This window comes from Saccopteryx bilineata, chromosome 4 (assembly GCF_036850765.1).
Source record: "Saccopteryx bilineata isolate mSacBil1 chromosome 4, mSacBil1_pri_phased_curated, whole genome shotgun sequence".
NCBI lineage: Eukaryota > Metazoa > Chordata > Mammalia > Chiroptera > Emballonuridae > Saccopteryx > Saccopteryx bilineata.
Genome location: NC_089493.1, coordinates 270,958,356 through 270,980,682, shown reverse-complemented (window position 1 = coordinate 270,980,682; position 22,327 = coordinate 270,958,356). Strand labels below are relative to the sequence as shown.

General features: G+C 44.5%; 1 protein-coding gene across 1 annotated transcript in view; it reads right to left on the bottom strand.

Moving 5' to 3' along the window:
- The window catches only part of GALNT17 (polypeptide N-acetylgalactosaminyltransferase 17), a 466,786-nt gene that overhangs the window by 287,669 nt on the left and 156,790 nt on the right, over window positions 1–22,327 (bottom strand). The window contains exon 2 of the mRNA XM_066274629.1: window positions 15,502–15,685. Coding sequence (XP_066130726.1) covers window positions 15,502–15,685 — 184 coding nt within the window. The remainder of the gene's footprint in view (window positions 1–15,501; window positions 15,686–22,327) is intronic.

Genomic DNA, 22,327 nt, shown 5'->3' with positions numbered 1-22,327 from the left:
TGGGAGCGTGATTTCAGAGAACATGAATTTGGAACTTGAAGACCCCTTGGCCCTGGCCGGTTGGCTCAGCGGTAGAGCGTCAGCCTGGCGTGCGAGGGACCCGGGTTCGATTCCCGGCCAGGGCACATAGGAGAAGCGCCCATTTGCTTTTCCACCCCTCCCCCTTCCTCTCTGTCTCTCTCTTCCTCTCCTGCAGCCAAGGCTCTATTGGAGCAAAGATGGCCCCGGGCGCTGGGGATGGCTCCTTGGCCTCTGCCCCAGGCGCTAGAGTGGCTCTGGTTGCGGCAGAGCGACCCCCCGGAGGGGCAGAGCATCGCCCCCTGGTGGGCAGAGCGTCGCCCCTGGTGGGCATGCCGGGTGGATCCCGGTCGGGCGCATGCGGGAGTCTGTCTGACTGTCTCTCCCCGTTTCCAGCTTCAGAAAAATACAAAAAAAAAAAAAAGAAGAAGAAGAAGACCCATGGAGGTGTAAATGAGCCACAGAGCAGATCTATTTGCATAGATAAAACAAGGTTGACATTGGTTTCTATCCAATGATTTCAAGTTCCTCATGCACGAAATTGAAAGCTGTCCAGAAAGCTCTCTAGAACAGAAACGGAGGGGTATCTTTTCTGTGGCCTCACTTTAATGCATTTAGATGAGAATCTCAGGTACCAATAAAGGATTGAATTAATTTTTCCAATTCATAAACTTCGGGGCCCAGGCTGACATCGCCTCTAGGCAAGAAGTGAGAATCCTTTCCTAAAAATCAGCGAAGTCCTTGACACCCATCATGTGTATGGTGCCTCTCATACTGCAAATAGTATCTTGGCTTCATATTTACCTTTCTATTCTACTTCTCTGTGTTTGAGACACTGTAGAGTTGTCAACCATTGCATGGGGTTTAATAAAAGTCTAAAAGAGGCCCTGGCCAGTTGGCTCAGTGGTAGAGCGTCGGCCTGGCGTGCGGGGGACCCGGGTTCGATTCCCGGCCAGGGCACATAGGAGAAGCGCCCATCTGCTTCTCCATCCCCCCTCCTTCCTCTCTGTCTCTCTCTTCCCCTCCCGCAGCCAAGGCTCCATTGGAGCAAAGATGGCCCAGGTGCTGGGGATGGCTCCTTGGCCTCTGCCCCAGGCGCTAGAGTGGCTCTGGTCGAGGCAGAGCGACACCCCGGAGGGGCAGAGCATCGCCCCCTGGTGGGCAGAGCGTCACCCCTGGTGGGCGTGCCGGGTGGATCCCGGTCGGGCACATGCGGGAGTCTGACTGTCTCTCCCCGTTTCCAGCTTCAGAAAAATACAAAAAAAAAAAAGTCTAAAAGAAAAATAATTCAAAATGAGGTTGATTTCTACAACCTCTCATTGGTTAAATAAATGAATGAAATGTGAGACTATAGGATAGTAGAAACAAGTGGGACAGAAGCATCACAATCGAACCCACCAACATGGACAGGAACTTCCCCAAGGGCGGGGACCTCTGCCCTGTCCTGACCCTCATTTTCTCTACCACCTGCCTCCGTATATGGACAATCTCAGAAGATGGTGGGGCCCCAGGATGCTCAAACTTAGAAAATAAGAATCCCTCGGGGAGCTTGGAAAAAATATATAGATTTGTAGCTTCTGCTCTGCTCTGCCAACTCCGTAGCAGGGTAGACAAAGACATTTTACCCAGCAGCCCTGGTGATGCGAACGCAAGGACCACATCTCCTGATACGTGATAGGTCGTCTAGTTCCCCGTCTTGTGAAGCACTGGGGTCATCTGGGAAGATTTTTAAAAATAATTTAATACCGATGCTTGGGCCCCACTCCCAGACGTTCTGGTTCACTTCCTCTGGGGTGGAGTCCGGGCATCCCAGTCTTCAAGGTTCCCAGGCAATTTCAATGAGCTGATGAAGCTGAGAACCCTTGGTGTGGAGAGACGAGGTGCCTGCAATGAAGCAGGCAGGCGAGCCCTACAAGGGCTTCTATTTTTCACTTTTGAGACTTTTGATGCCTTTACCCAGAGAACATTCCAGGCCTCTGTTTGAATGGCCATATTTATCTCAGCATATGCCTCTCTTCAGAGCAGGCAGGAAATGATGAAAATGGTGCCCTTCGGCTCTTGACTGTAACAGTTGGGGACAGTAAGACGGGGGCATCCGATCCAGGCAATAAAGGGTCTTCTTTCTATGGCCCAGATCCCACCCAGACCAACCCGCAATGTGGGAGCAGTCCCTACACCCTTCTCAGCCACCCTGCCCGAGCTCTGGGGGCCCTGTCAAGCTCCACATCAGGGCAGCTTTACAGAAAGTCTCAAAAAAAAAAAAAAAATCAAAACTTCACCGAGCGCACACACGTTCTGCAGACAAGGCACAGCTGAGCAATGCCCAGTCTTTCGCAAGTCCCCTGCCTTTCAGAGGTTCTCAAAAAACAGAATTAATTTATAGAAATTGGCCAAGACTTCAGGCCCAGGAACTTTGTTGGGCTTGCTGACCTACATTTTTAGCAAGCTCCAAAGACCTTACTTTGAGAAATACTTTATCATGTGCTTTTTAATATTCAGCCCTTTCCATGAAAAAATTATTTTCATATGTGGGAAAAAATAATTGGTGAAAAAGTAAGACCATGCATTGTATTGTGCTTTTGGTTTGACCGCCATTGATGATGGCAAAGTAGAAGCGGGAGGCAGCTGGTCCCATCTCACCTGCTGTCCCGAGTCACCCCTGCCCTCAGGGGAGACCTTCCTTTATACGGAAGCTGTGGTGAATGAATGTCAAAGCTGAACCTTCTGACCCCTCCCAGAAAAGTCTTAGAAAGCGAGCGGGCCCTTCTCAGGGACTCTCCACAGCCGTCTGTCTGTCTCAGGCCAGGTGCCCTGGATTTCTGTGCCAAGCTGGGGACAAAAAAATGCTAATTACCCTAGATCTAAGTTTTCCATATGAGTGAGTCAAACAGCTGTAACCCACTTTTCAGGGTGATGCTCTCCTGCAGATTCTGTCATTCCACGCAATGCATTTTAAGGATAAGATGAATACATGGTAAAGATTCTCTAAAAATAATTGCAGCTAATGTTTACTGATCAGATATCATTAATGCATGAGAAGGGCTGAGACTAATGCCTGGTATATTAGTCTATGTCAGGGGTCTCAAATTCAACTCAGCATGTGGGCCGCAGAGCAAGATCACAGCCGTTCGGCGGGCCGCACTAGGTCTACAAAAGGCAACTGTTACGCAACACTTTTCAGTGTCACAAAACGACCAGAAACTGTAGTTCGCATCACAACTAAGCTAATATCTAGCTAGGATGCTAGAGAAATGAAAAATACAAGTAGGCCCCTAGGCTTACTTAATTTTATCCAAAATATTTTGAACTTCATGGATTAGTCTGCGGGCCACACAAAATTGTTCGGCGGGCCGCATGCGGCCCGCGGGTCGCAAGTTTGAGACCCCTGGTCTATGTGGTTCACATGTAACAATTTACTCCCCACAACAATTCCATAAAGTAGGTACCATTACATCACCATTTTACATATGAGGAAACTGAGGCACAGGAAAGTTATATAACTCGCCCAAGGTCACATGGCCGGTAGGAGGCGAAGCTTGGCTTAGAGCACAGAGTGCCAAGTCCATACTCTTGACTTCGAGGAAATACTCTCTCATTAAGGCTTTTTTTTTTTTCTGAAGCTGGAAACGGGGAGGCAGTCAGACAGACTCCTGCATGAGCCTGACCAGGATCTACCCGGCATGCCCACCAGGTGGCAATGCTCTGCCCATCTGGGGCGTCACTCTGCTGCAACCAGAGCCATTCTAGCACCTGAGGCAGAGGCCACAGAGCCATCCCCAGCGCCCGGGCCATCTTTGCTCCAGTGGAGCCTTGGCTGTGGGAAGGAAAGAGAGAGACAGAGAGGAAGGAGAGGGGGAGGGGTGGAGAAGCAGATGGGCGCTTCTCCTGTGTGCCCTGGCCGGGAATCGAACCCGGGACTCCTGCATGCCAGGCCAACGCTCTACCACTGAGCCAACCGGCCAGAGCTCTCATTAAGGTTTTTAAGTGATCTAGACATATTCTTCAGGTACAGGGCCCTCACAAATGTAGGATCAACATTCACCCCCAAACAACTTCAGGAATGAACATCCTCACAAATCAACAAGGGAAGGGACCCCTTGCTTGCATACTTCCCTTCACCCAACCCCTGCGGGCGGACCAGCTCTGATAAAAGGAAGTCCACCGTGGCTGTGCCTCTAGGTTCAACCAACTCTACGGTGGGACATTTCCTAAACATAATAATAGTTTCTAAAATGTATTTTTCCTGGATTTTATAAAAATAAATACTCAGTTCCTTAATGAGAGTTTCAACTACATCCCACAATTATACTAGGCAACCTTAGCAAGGCAACAGTTAATCAAGTTCAAGACACAGCCCCTGTGGTTGTGGAATTCTGTTACAGCTGAGAGGGATAACAGGAACCAAGAGGAGAAAGCTAAGGAAGAACCCGTCCCCACGTGCGTGCGCGCGCGCGCGCGCACACACACACACACACACGTCATTCCACAGGGACGCTGTCCTGCCTCGGAGACTCAGAACGTCTTCTCCTCCTGGTGATACCAGTGTGGTAGAGGGTTCCACTCCATGGATATGGAAGGACAGGCCGAGCACTTGGTGTGGAGGATGCAGGGCACAGGCCCTGAAGACCCCCACACACAGCTGGGTTTGAATCTGGGCGCCAGCACTTAGGAGCTGTGTGACCCCAGGCAGATTGCTCAACCTCTCCAAACCACCCTCCTCGCCCCCACCCCCACCCCCGCCTGCCCCAGCTCATTGATAAAACAGAGGTGGTAACAGCTGCTTCAGAGAGCGGTTCGAGTTAAACAAGATCAATAAAACATGCCGCACAGCGACAAAAACATAAAGGGCAGTCCATAAAAGGGAATAATTATTGTGGCTGGTGACTGAGAGATACTACTAAGCATGTACCTATTTATTATTTCAACCAGCAACTATTTTCTGGATAGCTACCCTCAGTGCCCACCTCTGAGAAAGAGAAAGCTTCACAGAGGATGCCTGACCACCTTTAAGGCGCTTTCATTCCGTAGGAAAACCAACCTAGGAGCCACGCCCAAGCCAAAATTCAGGGGGGGAATCCCAGTCACAGCTTCCAGTATCAGATGTTTCCTTTTCACAGGAACAGGAAACCTTCAATTGAGTCCTGACCAATGAGTAGACTCATGCCTCTGAATTATAACATGGTAACTCACCTAGGCACACAATTTCATACATACCCCAACTCAACCTAAAAGACCCACTGGGCATATGGATGACTCCCAAATCTCCACAGTCGGTCCAGACATCATTCCTGACATCCAGACCCAAACACGCAGCTGCCCACTGGACGTGATGTGAGGTTGGTCCACGGACATCTCACTCCGTCTGTGTCCAAAGCAGCTACTGTTGGAATATAACAGCTTAGCGTTTGTGGCAATAAGGGGAAGAAGAGACTTTCTGAGTGAAGCAAAATGAATTCTAAAGGAACTTGACATCTGGATTTATAAGCTGGAGGCCAAAGGAGAAATTGAAGATAACAGTAGTAGAAACCACCCATAAATTACCTACCCAGTCTGGGAGGAGGAAGCAAGCTATAAAATGTGTTCAGGGACCTCAGCAGTGGCTTTAATAAACACAGACAGATTTCTGTGCTGCTAGGTGGTCCCTTCTCCACATTGAGATAATTGGGCGAGCAGATAATTAATATGCCATTCTATAATATAGAATGGTATCTCTCTGCATGGGAAAGAAAGAGTGGGGGTTGGTTAGAAACCCCTGTCTGGCTTCTGGGGTCACCAAACATTACTTTCTCATTCACACACACACATAGCCAAATAATGAAAAAACGCTGAACAGATTCATCTCCTGTTATAACCTCAGGAAACCCATAACTATGGGGAACCATGGACGCGCAGAATTGCTGTCTTCCTCGCAACGCAGGAACCTCTGCGGGACTCTCTCTCCTGGTTAACGAATTCCCTTCCACTTTGTCTCCCCAGCAAGGAACCGCATTCAATTACTTGCCTTATCTTGCTGATTCTCAGAAAATTTTTCTTGAACCTAGCCTTTCCGCTCCGTTCTCTTCTTCATCTGAGGCTGTGACACAGAAATAATGGCTATGAAAGCCTGGTGATAACTACAAAACACTCACGGCAGCATCAGAAGTCTCTCCTCTCTCTACTGGGCGGTGGCCCGCACATGGCTGGCGCTCAGGGAACGCTGGTGGACGGAGAAGAGGCTTACATTGAGGCATCCTGCCAGCAGCCTCCCCTCCTCTGACCTATCCCCTACATTACTCCCGCAGTTACGTCATAACTGTTTTTTAAATCAGAGTATGACAACAATAATACCATCTTGCCTCATGCCCTTCATTGGCCTCCACTGAAACGATTAAGTCCCCGCCTAACACATGAGCTGTTTGTGGGACTCCCTCTGACTCCCAACCCCTTCCACAATTCACCCTGGAAACTCTAAGCTCAGACAAAAGATTTTGTGCTGTTCCCATGATCCTCTGTCCTCCTCCTGTGCACGCTCTTCTCTCTCTCAAACGCCCTGTGTTCTCTTTGGAGGAGAGATTCCTGCTCACCCTAAAGTCCAAGGTCACCTCTGTGCTGCCCTCCGACTCGCCCAGGACAGCGCGGTCGGTCCCTAGTCTTCCCTGCTAAGGCCGCCTGGGAGCAGCGCTAGGACTGTGAGCAGGCAGCGCCCCCCACCAGCTCCAACTTCCTGGGAAGCCCAGATGGCCCTGCCTCTCTCCAGGCCAACAGCGTGGGGCCTGGCCGATATTGGAGACGTCATTCAAAAGTCATTTTTAATCATTTCTTTTAAGAGAACAAAGAAAGAAAAGAAATACAGACCAAAGGAATAGCATAGAGCCTAGAAAATAAGTCCACTGACACAGATCAAAAGCATAAAAGGTATCGCATTCAGCACTTCCAAATAAGAGAAAGAAAAGTTATTTTCAAAAAAAATTTTTTTTTAAAAAAGCTGCTTTGAAAAAACACGGGCAAAGATTTTAAATGAAAGGATACATATCGTGTACTTTCAAAATAAACTCTAGACAGATGGAAGAGTGAAATATGAGTCATGGGACAGCCACACTAACCAGAAGAGAATACTTTATAAGGATCTGAGGGATGGTATCTTCCTCATCTCTGAAGCAGCAAAGAAAGGAAAATGAAAATATTGACAGTTTGCGATTCATACAATTTTAAAATATCTGTCCAGTGGAAGAAAGAAAGAAAGAAAAAAAAAGATCGCAGAATAAAAGTGAAATGAAAAACAGCATTTTGGAATTCATATGCATGAAATATGACAAGCACATGGTTAATCTCACTACTACCTAAAAATTCCATTCATATTAATAAGAGAAACAATTTTCTCCAGAGTGCTAATAATCATAAAACAGTAAGAAAGAAACAGGAGGTTCGGCAGCAAATTTGCAATGGAATTAGCCAATGTAAATTCTCTAAACTCAGGGGATGTCTTGGGGAGGCTTCACAAAGAAGGATCTTGCCCTTTGAGGAACCATTTCTCCTGGGCTTGGCCCACAGGGAAGGAAGGAGGCCCCAGGCGGCTGTCTCCCTTCACATTCTCGTGTCTCAAATGTCAACACGGCGGCTTATACAGGCAAGACCTGTCCCACTCCTGGACAGCTAGGATTAATTTGCAGTTAAAAAGGTTAATTTGGTATGTCTGCTGTGAAGCCCACAATTTACAATGGTGCCCCCCACCCCGGTTATCATGTATGGCCTGTGAGCAGGCTCTTAAATTTATCTCTAATTCCACCTTCAAATTCCTTCTTCAGAGAGAAATAATCTTAGAAGGCAAACGTGGCCACATCAATCAACCTAGAGCTCCAACTTTTTCCTCTCCCCTCCTTTCACCCTTCCCAGGCGGGGCTTAATTTTTTGGTATAGATTTACATTTATTATTTAATTAAACCTTGTTTGATTAAAACAAAACAAAACATATACAGTCTCATCCCCATTTCTCTAATTTCTGTTTCGAAATAACAGTGGTTATGCTACTATTCCTTGATGTTTACATTGTAGACATTTTTCTCAAGTGACTTTGTTTCTAAAGATGAAGATTTAATTGTCTTATGCTATCCACCTCACACACACGTTTTGCCTTCTCCCTCTTCCCATATAGTTAGACCATAATTTGTAGTTAAATAAATATCCATTATTTACATTTGTATGGCTACATTGTTCATAGCTGAGCCAGAGTTGCAATTCCTTTCTTAAGAAATTTTTGTTCTTTTTTTGTGCGCAAGTAATAATTGCTTTGCTTTTTCACAAGGTTTTTTTTCTGTGTATATTATAAATTCAGTCCCAAAAATTTCTAAAAGAATGATTTAAAAAATCTTGCAAAGGCAACAACAACACTAAACAAGTGGAACTACATCAAACTAGAAAGCTTCTACACAGAAAGGAAATCATCAACAAAATAAAGACAACCTAACAAATGAGGGAACTATTTGCAAACCACATATTTGATAAGGGGTTAATTCCCAAAATATATTTTAAAAACTCATACAAATCAATTTTTAAAAAATCCAATTTAAAAATGAGCAGAAGATCTGAGTTTTTCCAAAGAAGACATACAGATGGCCAAAGTATAAGAAAAGATGCTCAACTGTCACTAATCACCAGGGAAACACAAAGCAAAGCTGCAATGAGGTAATACTTCACACCTGTTAGAGTGGATATTATCAAAAAGACAGGAAATAATAAGTGTTGGTGAGGATGTGGAGAAAAGGGACCCTCAGGCACTGTTGGTGGGAATGTAAATTGATGTGGTCACCAAGGAAAAACAGTATAAATGTTTCTCAAAAAGTAAAACTAGAACTACTATAAGATCCAGAAATCCTACTTCTGGGTATTTATCGTAAGAAATCTAAAACACTAATTTGAAAAGGTACACACTCCTCCATGTTCACTGTAGCATTATTTGTAATAGCCAAGATGGAAACCTACGTGTGCACTGATAAATGAGTCAAGAAAATATAGATCACACACATACAAAATAGAATACTACTCAGCCATGAAAAGGGATAAAAATTTGCCACTTCCAACAACATGGAGGGACCTTGAGGGCATTATGGCTAGACAAAATAACTCAAAGACAAATACCTTACTTACTTATGTAAGGAATCTAACAACAAACAATCTCATATATACAGAGAAGAAGATGGGCGGCTGTCAGAGGCATGGCTGGATGGGTGGGAGAAATGGGTGAAGTCAGTAAAAAGATACAAACTTCCAGTTTTAAAATGAATAAGTCATGGAGTAGTCATGTTCACCATGGCAGCTATAGTTAATAGTACTGTATTACATATTTGAAAGTCGCTTAGAGAGATCTTAATGTTCTCATTACAAGAAAAAAAATTCTGTAACTATGTATGGTGATTTTTTTTTTCTTTTGTGTGTGAGAGAGACAGACAGACAGACAGAAAGGGAGACAGTGAGAAGTATCAACTCCTAGTTGCATCACTTTAGTTGTTCATTGATTGCTTCTCATAATGTGCCTGACCAGGGGGCTCAAGCTGAGCCAGTGACCCTTTGCTCAAGCCAATGATCTTGGGTACAAGCCAGTGACCGTTGGGCTCAAGCCAGTGACCATGGGTCAGGATGTATGGTTATGGAATTTAACTAGACATTGTGGTGATCATTTAGCAATGTCAACATTATCAAATCATTATATCATATAGCTCAAATAAGTAAACTGTTTTATGTCATTATACTTCATTAAAAATAATAATTTTTTAAAATCCCGACATAGTCAAAAACACTAAGTACTCAAATAATTCTATCCCCTGCCCCTTTTTGGATACATTTCTCCCGTAGCCCTCCTTCCTTCTGTTCCAAAGTGAAACAGTTGATCTCTTGGCCTGCTACACAGCTGCCACCTTGGAATGTTACCCTGGAACAGTCCTTCATCATCTTTCTGGGATCTGCTTTAAATATTCTCATTTGAATCCCCTGTTTCCTCAATCTTATTAACATTCTCTTTCTTACTTTACTCCCTTGTTTTACTGGAGCATGTCCTTGAGTAGCTTCCTGAAAACAGATGCAGGGAAGGTGATTTTGCTGAGATCCTACATAAATGTTATGTATTTACTTTGTGCTTCCTATTGGCAAAGACTATTCTATGGCTGACTATAGAATTCTAAGTTGAAAATATATTTTTTTAACTTGTCTCCTAGTTTTTAATGTTGCTACTAAGAAATCCACTATCAACTGTATTTGAATCACTTTTCTATAAGAAAGTTTTTAGGATTTTCTCTTCATCCACACTGTCCTGAAAATTTACATTTACATTTCTTAATCTGGGTTTAATTTTTCCCTTTCATTCATCATGTAGGCATTGGGTAGGTGGGACCTTCCAATCTAAAAGCACTATAGTTCTGGGAAATTTTCTTGTATCATTTGTTTGATGATTTTCTTCTCCCTTTTTTTTCTGTTCTTTTTCTGATATTCCAATTAGTTGATGTTGAACCTGCTGGACTGATACAATTTTTTAAGTCTTTTCTCTCCTACTTTTATCTTTTTATTTTCTTTCTTTATCTTCCAGAAGAGTTGCACAATACTCTTCCAACTTTTTCTTGAATTATTTATTTCTATGTCATAATTTCCAAGATTTGGTTTTTTTTATACTCTGACTCTTGTTTTGTGAATAAAAACACAATATTTCATGATATCTCTACATCATGAATTACTGTTTTAAAGTTTATAGTCTCTGTTTCCTCCAAATGTTTTCCACTTTTGTTGTTTCTAAGGCCTTTTATGACAGAGACTCTCCTGAGATGTCTAGGAATTCTTGTTTGCCTTTCTTATTTTAGAGTAAAACAGCTATGTATAGTTGGATGGAGCTTTATACAGGCACAACTTTCTAACACCTAATGAGCAGAACCCAACAATATTGGAGGATATATCCCCAGCTATCAGATCTATTGGTCTTTTTCTAGGCTAGATGGTTTCCTCAGAGTGGTTACTTCAAACACTTTGATGATCAAGATTTAAAAGCCTTGAGGGCGGCCCTGGCCGGTTGGCTCAGTGGTAGAGCGTCGGCCTGGCGTGCAGAAGTCCTGGGTTTGATTCCCGGCCAGGGCACACAGGAGAAGCGCCCATTTGCTTCTCTACCCCTCCCCCTCTCCTTCCTCTCTGTCTCTCTCTTCCCCTCCCGCAGCCGAGGCTCCACTGAAGCAAAGATGGCCCGGGCGCTGGGGATGGCTCCTCGGCCTCTGCCCCAGGCGCTAGAGTGGCTCTGGTCGCAACAGAGCGACGCCCCAGAGGGGCAGAGCTTCGCCCCTGGTGGGCGTCCCGGGTGGATCCCAGTCAGGCACATGCGGGAGTCTGTCTGACTGTCTCTCCCCGTTTCCAGCTTCAAAAAAATACAGAAAAAAAAAAAAAAAGCCTTGAGGGTGTTCCCATTTAGTATGCACCTTACCCTCTGTCCTCGGCTACGATTCATTTCATAAACTAAAACACAGAGTTCACCTTCTCTAGAGAGTAACCCTCTCATATTCCACTAGGTAGAAAAGGAAAGACTCTGGTTATGCAGAGTTGGAGAAAAGAGCTGGAGATGCAACTGCAATCCTATTCAAATCTACCTCCCAAACACCACAAGCACCCAGAACCCCCAATTCCAGGGCCTCTGGTGTGACAAGGTGTGACGAGGTGAGATGAGGCTGCACCCTGCTGCCCTGACCACCACTCTCCACCATATGCAGGAAGCTGGGTCTCAGCCTCATCCAGTTTGCCGTCAGTTCCCTTTCATCCATCCTCTTTGCATCTTCTAAAACTCTGCAGGTGACTCTTCCCTGCTGTCATTGCCTGTTTACTTGTCCTTTATAGGTTGCTCTCCTCTCTAGTCTCTTATTATTATCTTAATAAAATTTCAGAAGTAACCGGAAATAAGTGGGATGCTCCAGCCACCATGCTGCCCTACAGAGAGAGCACTACGGAGCTCTGCATGCTTCCCTGAGCACGCCATGTTTTTATTTGCACCCCTAACTCCGATCTTGCTGTCCCCCTGCCTGGTCTGCCCTTATCCCTCTCCCTTCTTTAATTTTCCAACCTTTATTGGCCCTTCTTTTTTTTTTGTCTGTTTGTTTTGGGGTTTTGTTTTTTTTGTATTTTTCTGAAGCTGGAAACGGGGAGAGACAGTCAGACAGACTCCCGCGTGTGCCCGACTGGGATCCACCCGGCACGCCCACCAGGGGGCGACGCTCTGCCCAACAGCGGGCGATGTTCTGCCCCTCCGGGGCGTTGCTCTGCTGCGACCAGAGCCACCCCAGCGCCTGGGGCCATCTTTGCTCCAATGGAGCCTCGGCTGCGGGAAGGGAAGAGAGAGACAGAGAGGAAGGAGAGGGTGAGGGGTGGAGAAGCAGATGGGTGCTTCTCCTATGTGCCCTGGCCGGGAATCAAACCTGGGACTTCTGCACGCCAGGCCGATGCTCTACCACTGAGCCAACTGGCCAGGGCCGTATTGGCCCTTCAAGATGAAGCTTAGGCACCATCTTTAACAGGAATCTTCCCCAGATCCTCCCTACACATGCGATGTATACTTCTGACCTGATATAGGCCATACAGAACGCACTGTGCTGAACTAATCTGCCTGCACATCTGTCTCCCTCCCTAGACAAATAGCAGGTAGGCAAGAACTGTGTCTTACCTGATGCTCTACCTCTGGCGTGGCGAAAACATCTGGCACCTAATAGTTGAGTTGCTCACTAATGTTTGTTCAACTGACCCATTTCCAGTAACTCCATGTTGGAAGCATTTTTATGCTCATAGGAGTGAAAAAAAAAAATGACTCTGTTTATTTGCCAACGTCCAAATAAGGAAGGCTAATCAAAGAGTACCAGAAAATGAAAACAGCCAGATGTTTTTGAAAGCAAAAGTCCAGGAATACAAAATAGCTTCCAACAGGGGTGATGTGTGTTTTCCTAGTGATTCAAATGAATATATACTTTATTAGGCAGCGAGAGAGATTTAACAGGTTCCTCGGCTAATCCTGCAATTTTAAACCCATTTAAGATAATTTTCTTTATCTCGAATCTATTTTTCTCAGTAACCAGGATACTTAACTGATTTGTTCAAAACCCATTTGAAAAAGAAATAATCTTCTCTAAACAAGGGAGCACTGAATGGAAAAAGAGAGACACTCCAAATCTAACAGGAAACCAAAAATCTGTTTGAGAGGCCAAAGTGGACTCCTGCCTGGAAAACAGGTTTTCCTCCTGCATCTTGACGCTATGAGCCATGTCATTCCTCTCTTTCACAAGGAGAAAACAAATAATTCTTAAATCTGAGCACACAGAACAAAGACCTTTCGTGAGACGACCAAGATGAAAACAAACCGTTTCAAAGGTAAATCTCAAACCAAACAATAAAAGTAGAAACAACCATGGGATGTACTTTCTCACCCATCAGCTTAGCTTGGCAAAGCATTTCTTACATGGTAGCACCCAGTTTTGGAATGGGCCAATAAAATTCCAAAAGTAGTAGAGATTGCTCTAAGCTTTCTGGAGGGAACTATCTCACTATGTGACTAGAGCCTGCAAAAACATTCCTATGACAGGATATAACAATTATACTTTGAGAAGTGTGGATTACAAAAATAAGTATCAAATCAATACACATAAGGATTTAATTGGGAAGATATTCATCAAAGTGTTGCTTATGATAATGAAAAATTAAAAATAACCTATATCCCGAACAATAAAAAAGAATGATAACTACCTGTAATGACATCAGAAAATGCTCATGAAATCATGTTAAATAAAAAAAAAAGATAACACAATATATCAAGTGCTCATAATCTGTAGAGAAAATAGACTGAAGATAATACACTAAGATTTTACCAGTTGCTGTTTCTAGGTAATGAGTTCATAGTTGTTTCTGTTTTTCCTTTTAAATATTTTTGTATTGCAGACCTTTCTATTATACAGTGTGTCTGTAAAGTCATGGTACACTTTTGACCGGTCACAGGAAAGCAACAAAAGACGATAGAAATGTGAAATCTTCACCAAATAAAAGGAAAACCCTCCCAGTTTCTGTAGGATGATGTGGCAGCATGTGTGCATGCACAGATGATGACATAACACCATGTATACAGCGGAGCAGCCCACGGCCATGCCAGTCAAGATGTAGACGGTACAGAGGAAAGTTCAGTGTGTTCTGTGGCTCGCTAAAGTCGAATCCGTGACCAAAGTGCAACGTGAATATCAGTGCGTTTATAATGAAGTGCCACCACATAGGAATAACATTACTCGGTGGGATAAGCAGTTGAAGGAAACGGGCAGTTTGGTGGAGAAACCCGGTTCTGGTAGGCCATCAGTCAGTGACGAGTCTGTAGAGGCTATACGGGATAGCTACCTAAGGAGCCCTAAAAAATCTTGTGCGTAAGCCCACATCAAACTGCACTAAATAGATATGAAACTGGGAGAGTTTTCCTTTTATTTGGTGCAGATTTCACATTTCCATCGTCTTTTGTTGCTTTCCTGTGACTGGTCAAAAGTGCATCATGACTTTACGGACACACTGTATATGTTTCTGGGTTACTTTTATAAAAATGTAAAATTTTAATTTAGTTACCATTTCATGATCAACTGTCCCAGTAGAACCCAAACTCCACGTCGATCAGGTGCCCCTGATTCGACTTCCCCGTGCAGTGGGACACTCCTGCTTATCAGCAGGGCTGGCAGCCTCTTCGAGACTACTCTTGAGGCGGCTATGAGGATGCTACTGTTAAATGCCACCGGAGGAAAAACACGACCGACACACAAATTAGTTGCAATAATCACACAGGCAATTTATTACTCACAAATCCTTTTGGCATGCCTGGGTACAGCTTAAGGGGGCCCCGTCGGCGTGCTCCACTCGGCTGGCTTTGGTCAGAGCTCAGAGCGGCGTGAAGACAGTTCACGTTCACGTTGGAGTCTGGGCGACTACCGCAGCAGGGGGCCCCTCAGCTTTAGTACCTTTTCTGGCCAACGCCTTCTAACAGGTGTCAATCTACAGGATTATCACTTCCAACCACCTTTTTGGGAGTTTCTCACAGGGAATCCCCTCTATGTCAATCTACTAAAATGTTTACATTAAACCACTTTTTAAGATGTTATTTACATTAATTTACAAAGTTAATGTAAATAACACCAAGCTACTTCTTATCTATGTATAACTTCACACACATACTAACTGGGCTCTGCTTGAAAGTCAGAGTCTGTTTATGACATTACAGACTTATAGCACTAAGCCACTATATTAATTCCTATCCAATTGGCATAACTTTATTTAATTTTAATAATTATTTTTAATATCCTTTTAATTACTTTTATTTATCTTCCATATTTTTATATCTCTATGTATTTAATTACTATAACCTTATATTACTACAACATCAACAGTACTCAGTAGACTGGGATAGAAGCTCCTTCGCTAGTTTACAAATCCCATGAGAAAACGTCACAGGCTCGGGGCTGAAACAGAACTTACTTGGTGGGCCGATAATCCGGAATGGACCGATCCAGTGAGATTTTTTCACTGAGGTAGGAATTGTAGCCATACTTCTCGTGGGGACCCTTGGCTTTTTCCTCTTCAGCCGGGGAAAGGGTCGCAGGCAGGCCCCCTTTGCCCCGCCCACCATAACCTTCAATAAGTCCAAGGGATTTGGATAAGCCTAGAAAAAGGAAAGGGAGAAAGAATTATTAGAAAAACCACCGTATAGGGATATGTCATTCAAGCTCAGAGGCAGCTTCAGTGGAATTTCTAACATTACCTGTCACAGAAAAAAAACGACGTTCTCGTTTCATCAGTCTCGGGAATGTGCTCTGAACACGTTTATGTCGAGAGAAAGGACAAGGCAACTGAGTGGTGGGAACAGGTCCTGTTACCGGCAAGGAAACCGTCTCCCTTTTTGAGAACTGAGGTCTATAAACGAGAGTGCCTAGACCGGGAGAAACGGGAACCGAGGAGGACACAGGAAACGGGAAAGAACAGGGGCTATTTATTATTCACACCTGCTCTCCTCTCTCCAAGGGGCTGGTAACAACAAGGCTAGCTAGGCCAGGAGACCTGCGATACATACAACCCAGGATAAGGAGAGCCCATAACAGGAGAACTGCCAAAACGCCAGTGTTTTTACTTCATTTGAACAGAGAACAATATACAGATTGACTTTATCGTGAGTTTAAAGTGTGTAACAGCCTGACACAGTTCTTTACCTAAATTTCATCTAAATGGCAAAGGAAATACAAAATGCTTGAGAGTAAATCACAGAGGGGGGGAAAAAAAGCCCATAAAGGTGATAACTGTGCTAAATCAAGTAGGAGGCCCGGTGACAAGCCTCACTGAGCAACTGCAAGTTTCCCGGATGGTGGCAGCTTTATAACTGCTCTTCCATTATATGCTAAACAGCTTGATGGGCGATTTTTAAACCCTAGAGTTATGGGAGGTTTTACTATTCAGCTAGAAAACTTTTGATGTTAAGGGCTCTCATTCCCGTTGGCCATTTCAAATGCCCAAGCTACTCAGTACACGCACACACACAGACATGCACTCATACATAGGACTCTAGCTATAAAAGTCTCACCACTGCCCCTGGCAGGAAGCACATGGACTAGGGGTGTAGACAGCCCCTTCAGCCTTCACAGTGGGCAGCCTAGCTCGCCTGTCAGGACCCAAAACCTCCCAGTAAAGCATCCCCAGGCAAGACAAAGGCCCAGAGATCTGCTCCAGTCACAGGGCCCTCTATTACATAATGGTCCTCCTATCACATAATGGCAAGACAGTATTCATTCCCTTTCCTGCTTCTCTCAAAACAGAAATTTATTTCCGGTGCTATCAAGATCAGACAGCAAAGTTGGAGCCAGCATCTCAGAGTCAATCTCAGGTGCACATCATTTTCCTGCCCGAGAATCATGTCCGCTGTCCACTACATCCTTTGGGAGCCCTGACATCTTTTCCACCTGCCATCATCCCAACAGAAGCACCATCAACTGAGAATTGAATTACTCCAGCATTTCCTACCCGCTTCCTGGTCTTTAAGCTTTCATTCCACATCAGTGTGCAACAAATATTCCCATAACCTCATTGTCACCATGCTCAAAAAATCTACAAGAGCCCTTCCCATGTCAAGTACAAACACCTGTGCTGGGTTTTAACGCTCCATTACTAGGGGAATGCAGAATGGTGCAGCTACTTTAGAAAATCATTTGGCAGTTCTTCAAAATGCTAAACATAGTTACCATGTGACCTAGCAAGTCCATTCCTAGGCAAAGACCCAAAAGACATGAAAAATATGCCTACACAGAAACGCATACACAAATGTTCAAAGCAGAAGAACTCATATAACTAAATGTCCATTAACTGATGAATGGATAATCAAAATGTGGCATATCCATACAATGGGATATTATTTGGCAATAAAAAAGAACAAAGAAGTGATGCCAGTTATAGTATGGATAAACCTTAAAAACATTATGCCAGGCCCTGACCGGTTGGCTCAGTGGTAGAGCGTCGGCCTAGCGTGTAGAAGTCCCAGGTTCGATTCCTGGCCAGGGCACACAGGAGAAGCGCCCATCTGCTTCTCCACCCCTCCCCCTCTCCTTCCTCTCTGTCTCTCTCTTCCCCTCCTGCAGCTGAGGCTCCATTGGAGCAAAGATGGCCGGGGCGCTGGGGATGGCTCAGGTGCTGGGGATGGCTCCTTGGCCTCTGCCCCAGGCACTGGAGTGGCTCTGGTCGCGGCAGAGCGACGCCCCGGAGGGGCAGAGCATCACCCCCTGGTGGGCAGAGCTTTGCCCCTGGTGGGCGTGCCAGGTGGATCCCAGTCGGGCACATGCGGGAGTCTGTCTGACTGTCTCTCCCAGTTTCTAGCTTCAGAAAAATACAAAAAACAAACAAAACAAAAAAAACATAAAAAACAAAACAAAAACATTATGCCAGGTAAACAAAGCCAGTCAGCAAATACTGTACCACATACTGTGTGATGCCATTTACATGGAATGAACAGAATATGCAAATATCTAGAGACACAAAGTAGATCAGTCTATGCTTAGGGCTGAGGGGATTAAGGGAGGAAGGAAGTGACTGCTAACATGGATGAGGCGTCTTCTGAGTGATGGAAATGTTGGAAGGAACCATATAAATGCATACATTGGTGGATAGGAGGAAAGACTGATAATAAGATGAGTACCTAATCCAGGAGTTATTAAAAGAAGACACCTAAAGAAAACCATATTAAAAAGAACAAAAATTAATGACATATACACACACAAAAGACAGATAGCAAGAAAAGAAGGAAGGAGTAAGAGGGAAGGAAGGAGGGAGGGAAGAAAAAGACACAGAGAGAGAAAGAAAGAAGGGGGAGAAAGTGAAAGAGAGAGAGAGAGAGAGAGAGAGAAGGCCCATGCCTTTTGGGGAGGATTTATCTATTTTTCAGAGTAGAAACAGTCTACTCTGAATATTTTTAGGGGCCCAAGAAAATGTTTACATTTCTTTTAAAATCTCAACAATGCAGTCATATAATTTTTAATTTTTTTTTTATGGAGCAAGAAACTCACGACAGCCGAAGTTCCTAGGGCCCACAGGCGTCATTATGCAAGCCTAGTTCTCAGGACTTTATCTATAAATGACAAAGTGCCTAAAGCAAATACCAAGATGTGAGGCACAGTTTAGAAATTTCACCTGGAAGCTGGATGGCGTGAGGACAGGCCCCAGGCACAGACAGCAGTGACAGGTACCGTTTACTGAGCATCTCCCGGGCGTTATAACCATCGGGATTTGACGAATGAAGACGCCGAGTCTGAGAACGTGGTAACTTTGTTAAGGTTCCATGGTTATAAAAGGCAGACAGGCCTGGGTTCTGGATATAGTCTGAGATATAAAGGCGGACAGGCCTGGGTTCTGGATATAGTCAGAGATATAAAGGCGGACAGGCCTGGGTTCTGGATATAGTCCGAGATATAAAGGCGGACAGGCCTGGGTTCTGGATATAGTCAGAGATATAAAGGCAGACAGGCCTGGGTTCTGGATATAGTCCGAGATATAAAAGCGGACAGGCCTGGGTTCTGGATATAATTAGAGATATAAAGGCGGACAGGCCTGGGTTCTGGATACAATTAGAGATATAAAGGCGGACAGGCCTGGGTTCTGGATATAGTCAGAGATATAAAGGTGGACAGGCCTGGGTTCTGGATATAGTTAAGAGATATAAAGGCAGATAGGCCTGGGTTCTGGATATAGTCAGAGATATAAAGGCAGACAGACCTGGGTTCTGGATATAATTAGAGATATAAAGCTGGACAGGCCTGGGTTCTGGATATAGTTAGAGATATAAAGGTGGACAGACCTGGGTTCTGGATAAAGTTAGAGATATAAAGGTGGACAGGCCTGGGTTCTGGATATAGTCTGAGATATAAAGGCGGACAGACCTGGGTTCTGGATATAGTCAGAGATATAAAGGCGGACAGGCCTGGGTTCTGGATACAATTAGAGATATAAAGGCGAACAGACCTGGGTTCTGGATATAGTCTGAGATATAAAGGCGGACAGGCCTGGGTTCTGGATATAATTAGAGATATAAAGGCGGACAGGCCTGGGTTCTGGATACAATTAGAGATATAAAGGCGGACAGGCCTGGGTTCTGGATATAATTAGAGATATAAAGGCGGACAGGCCTGGGTTCTGGATATAATTAGAGATATAAAGGCAGATAGGCCTGGGTTCTGGATATAGTCAGAGATATAAAGGCAGACAGACCTGGGTTCTGGATATAATTAGAGATATAAAGGTAGACAGACCTGGGTTCTGGATAAAGTTAGAGATATAAAGGTGGACAGACCTGGGTTCTGGATATAGTTAGAGATATAAAGGTGGACAGACCTGGGTTCTGGATAAAGTTAGAGATATAAAGGTGGACAGACCTGGGTTCTGGATATAGTTAGAGATATAAAGGTGGACAGACCTGGGTTCTGGATATAGTCAGAGATATAAAGGTGGACAGACCTGGGTTCTGGATATAGTTAGAGATATAAAGGTGGACAGACCTGGGTTCTGGATATAGTTAGAGATATAAAGGTGGACAGGCCTGGGTTCTGGATATAGAGATATAAAGGTGGACAGGCCTGGGTTCTGGATATAGTTAGAGATATAAAGGTGGACAGACCTGGGTTCTGGATAAAGTTAGAGATATAAAGGTGGACAGACCTGGGTTCTGGATATAGTTAGAGATATAAAGGTGGACAGACCTGGGTTCTGGATAAAGTTAGAGATATAAAGGTGGACAGACCTGGGTTCTGGATATAGTTAGAGATATAAAGGCGGACAGACCTGGGTTCTGGATATAGTTATATATAAAGGCGGACAGGCCTGGGTTCTGGATATAGTTAGAGACATAAAGGCGGACAGACCGGGGTTCTGGATATACTTAGAGATAGAAAGGCGGATACACCTGAGCTTGATGACACATCACAAGACCAGTTCTGAGGCTCTTGCAGCAGCCCAGACAAGAGATGGCAGGGGTCCCCTTTAAGGCAGTGGTGATGATTAAAAGGAGAGGAGAGACTTGAGAAATATTAAAGAGGTACCATCACAAGGCAAGTGACAGACAAGTGTAAGGGTGAGAGAGAGGGACGAAGTGAGAAAGCCTGGGGGTCCAGGGGAAGGACAGGGTGGTGGTACCACTCCCAAGAATGGGGCGTACAGAAGACAGTATGAGAAGAAGAGTTCAATCTCCGCATGCGGTATATGGGGTGTCCACGGGACATTTGCATAGGATCAGATGCCCAGTGGGGGTTGAATTACACGAGAATGGACATTCAGATGGCAGAGGAGGCCCGAGATATAAACCTGGCATCATCGGCATGAAGAGGCCAGTAGCCATGATAAAGGTTGGAGGTTGGGAGGGTGGGAGGAATGTTGAGCAGCAAGAAGAAAGATAGACCATGCTCAGGAACTGTCCTCTGACCACACTCCTCTTGAATACTTCCACCATATTTAGGGTAGGAATCGCATATTTCCGTTATTTCTTCTCTGCTCTATTGGCATGTTCTATCATCAACTACATTTGAACCTCAAGACCTGAAGGAATTGATACTTAAAGAATTACAGAAACATTCCAATATGAGCCAAGGGGTTAAGCTTCCTGTCTTCATAAATCCATTTGGAAACTCTCTCTCCACCCAGTAATGATTACTGTTTAGACTTTCATTTTTTTCAGTGCTTTTATATCCATTTTTCTATTAGACGTGCAGGGTAGATATAACCATGAGCATTTCAGAGATGAGGAAATGGAGGCTCAGAGGATTATTTGATCATCCAGAAAGTAATAGAAACAGAACATGATGTTCCTTCCAATCCTCAGCACACACACACACACAAATGCTCTATCCAAGAAATTCTGTAGGAAAGAAAAACCCAGCACTAAAAACATGCTGAAGAATGGTAAATAAATGGTAGTAAACTCATGAAAATAACACTATACAGCGATGAAAATGAATGACTTGCAGGTAAATGGATAAATATCATAAACTCAACATAAAGCAAAAAGTAAGCATCTAAAATGCATACTATTCCATTTCTACGAAGTTTCAGAAACTAATCAAACTATAGAGATAGAAACTTAAGTAGTGAAACTATGAACATCCCCAAGAAAAGAGAGTGCATCGTGACTGAGTAAGGACACACAAAGGACCCTATAGGGCTAGGATGAAGCAGGAGGCGGCTGTGACTAGTATTCATGATATACTTATTGCCTTACATACATGTGATACAGAATCTGCGAACTATTGCCTAATCTTAAAAAGATGATAAAGAGACTACTGACAGGGGGTTTTTCTGCTCTTGTTTTGTGTACTTCCGATCCTTCGCCCTGCATTTCCTCTTCCTTCCCAGCACTTGCTTTCTTTTCTCACAAGCCAAGAACGCAGCCTTCTGTGGTTTTCCTACCAGCATGGAGCCCACGAGGCGAGGGAAAGAAACTATTGGAATGGGGCGAGATTGGCCTTCAACTTAACTCAGCAGCTTCAGTGGAAAACCCGATTCTTCCTCTTAGTTCAACGGTGTGGTTTGGTTGGCACATCTTTTTCCTCCCGTGATGACATAGCATGTCTTTTGTCCAGTCTAATGAGACAGCTTCCAATCCCAAATCGTTAAATGCCGTCTCGGAGCTAAAACGCATCTCAGCTGTGCTAGCCCGGCATGGTCCCCGGCAGCCTTCCCAATGCAGGTAGAGGAGCCAGCCAGCAGGACAATTTATCACACAATGGCGTAGGAATGAAGACCAGGAATGCATGCTAATCCACCAAGGGCACACAGGGAATGA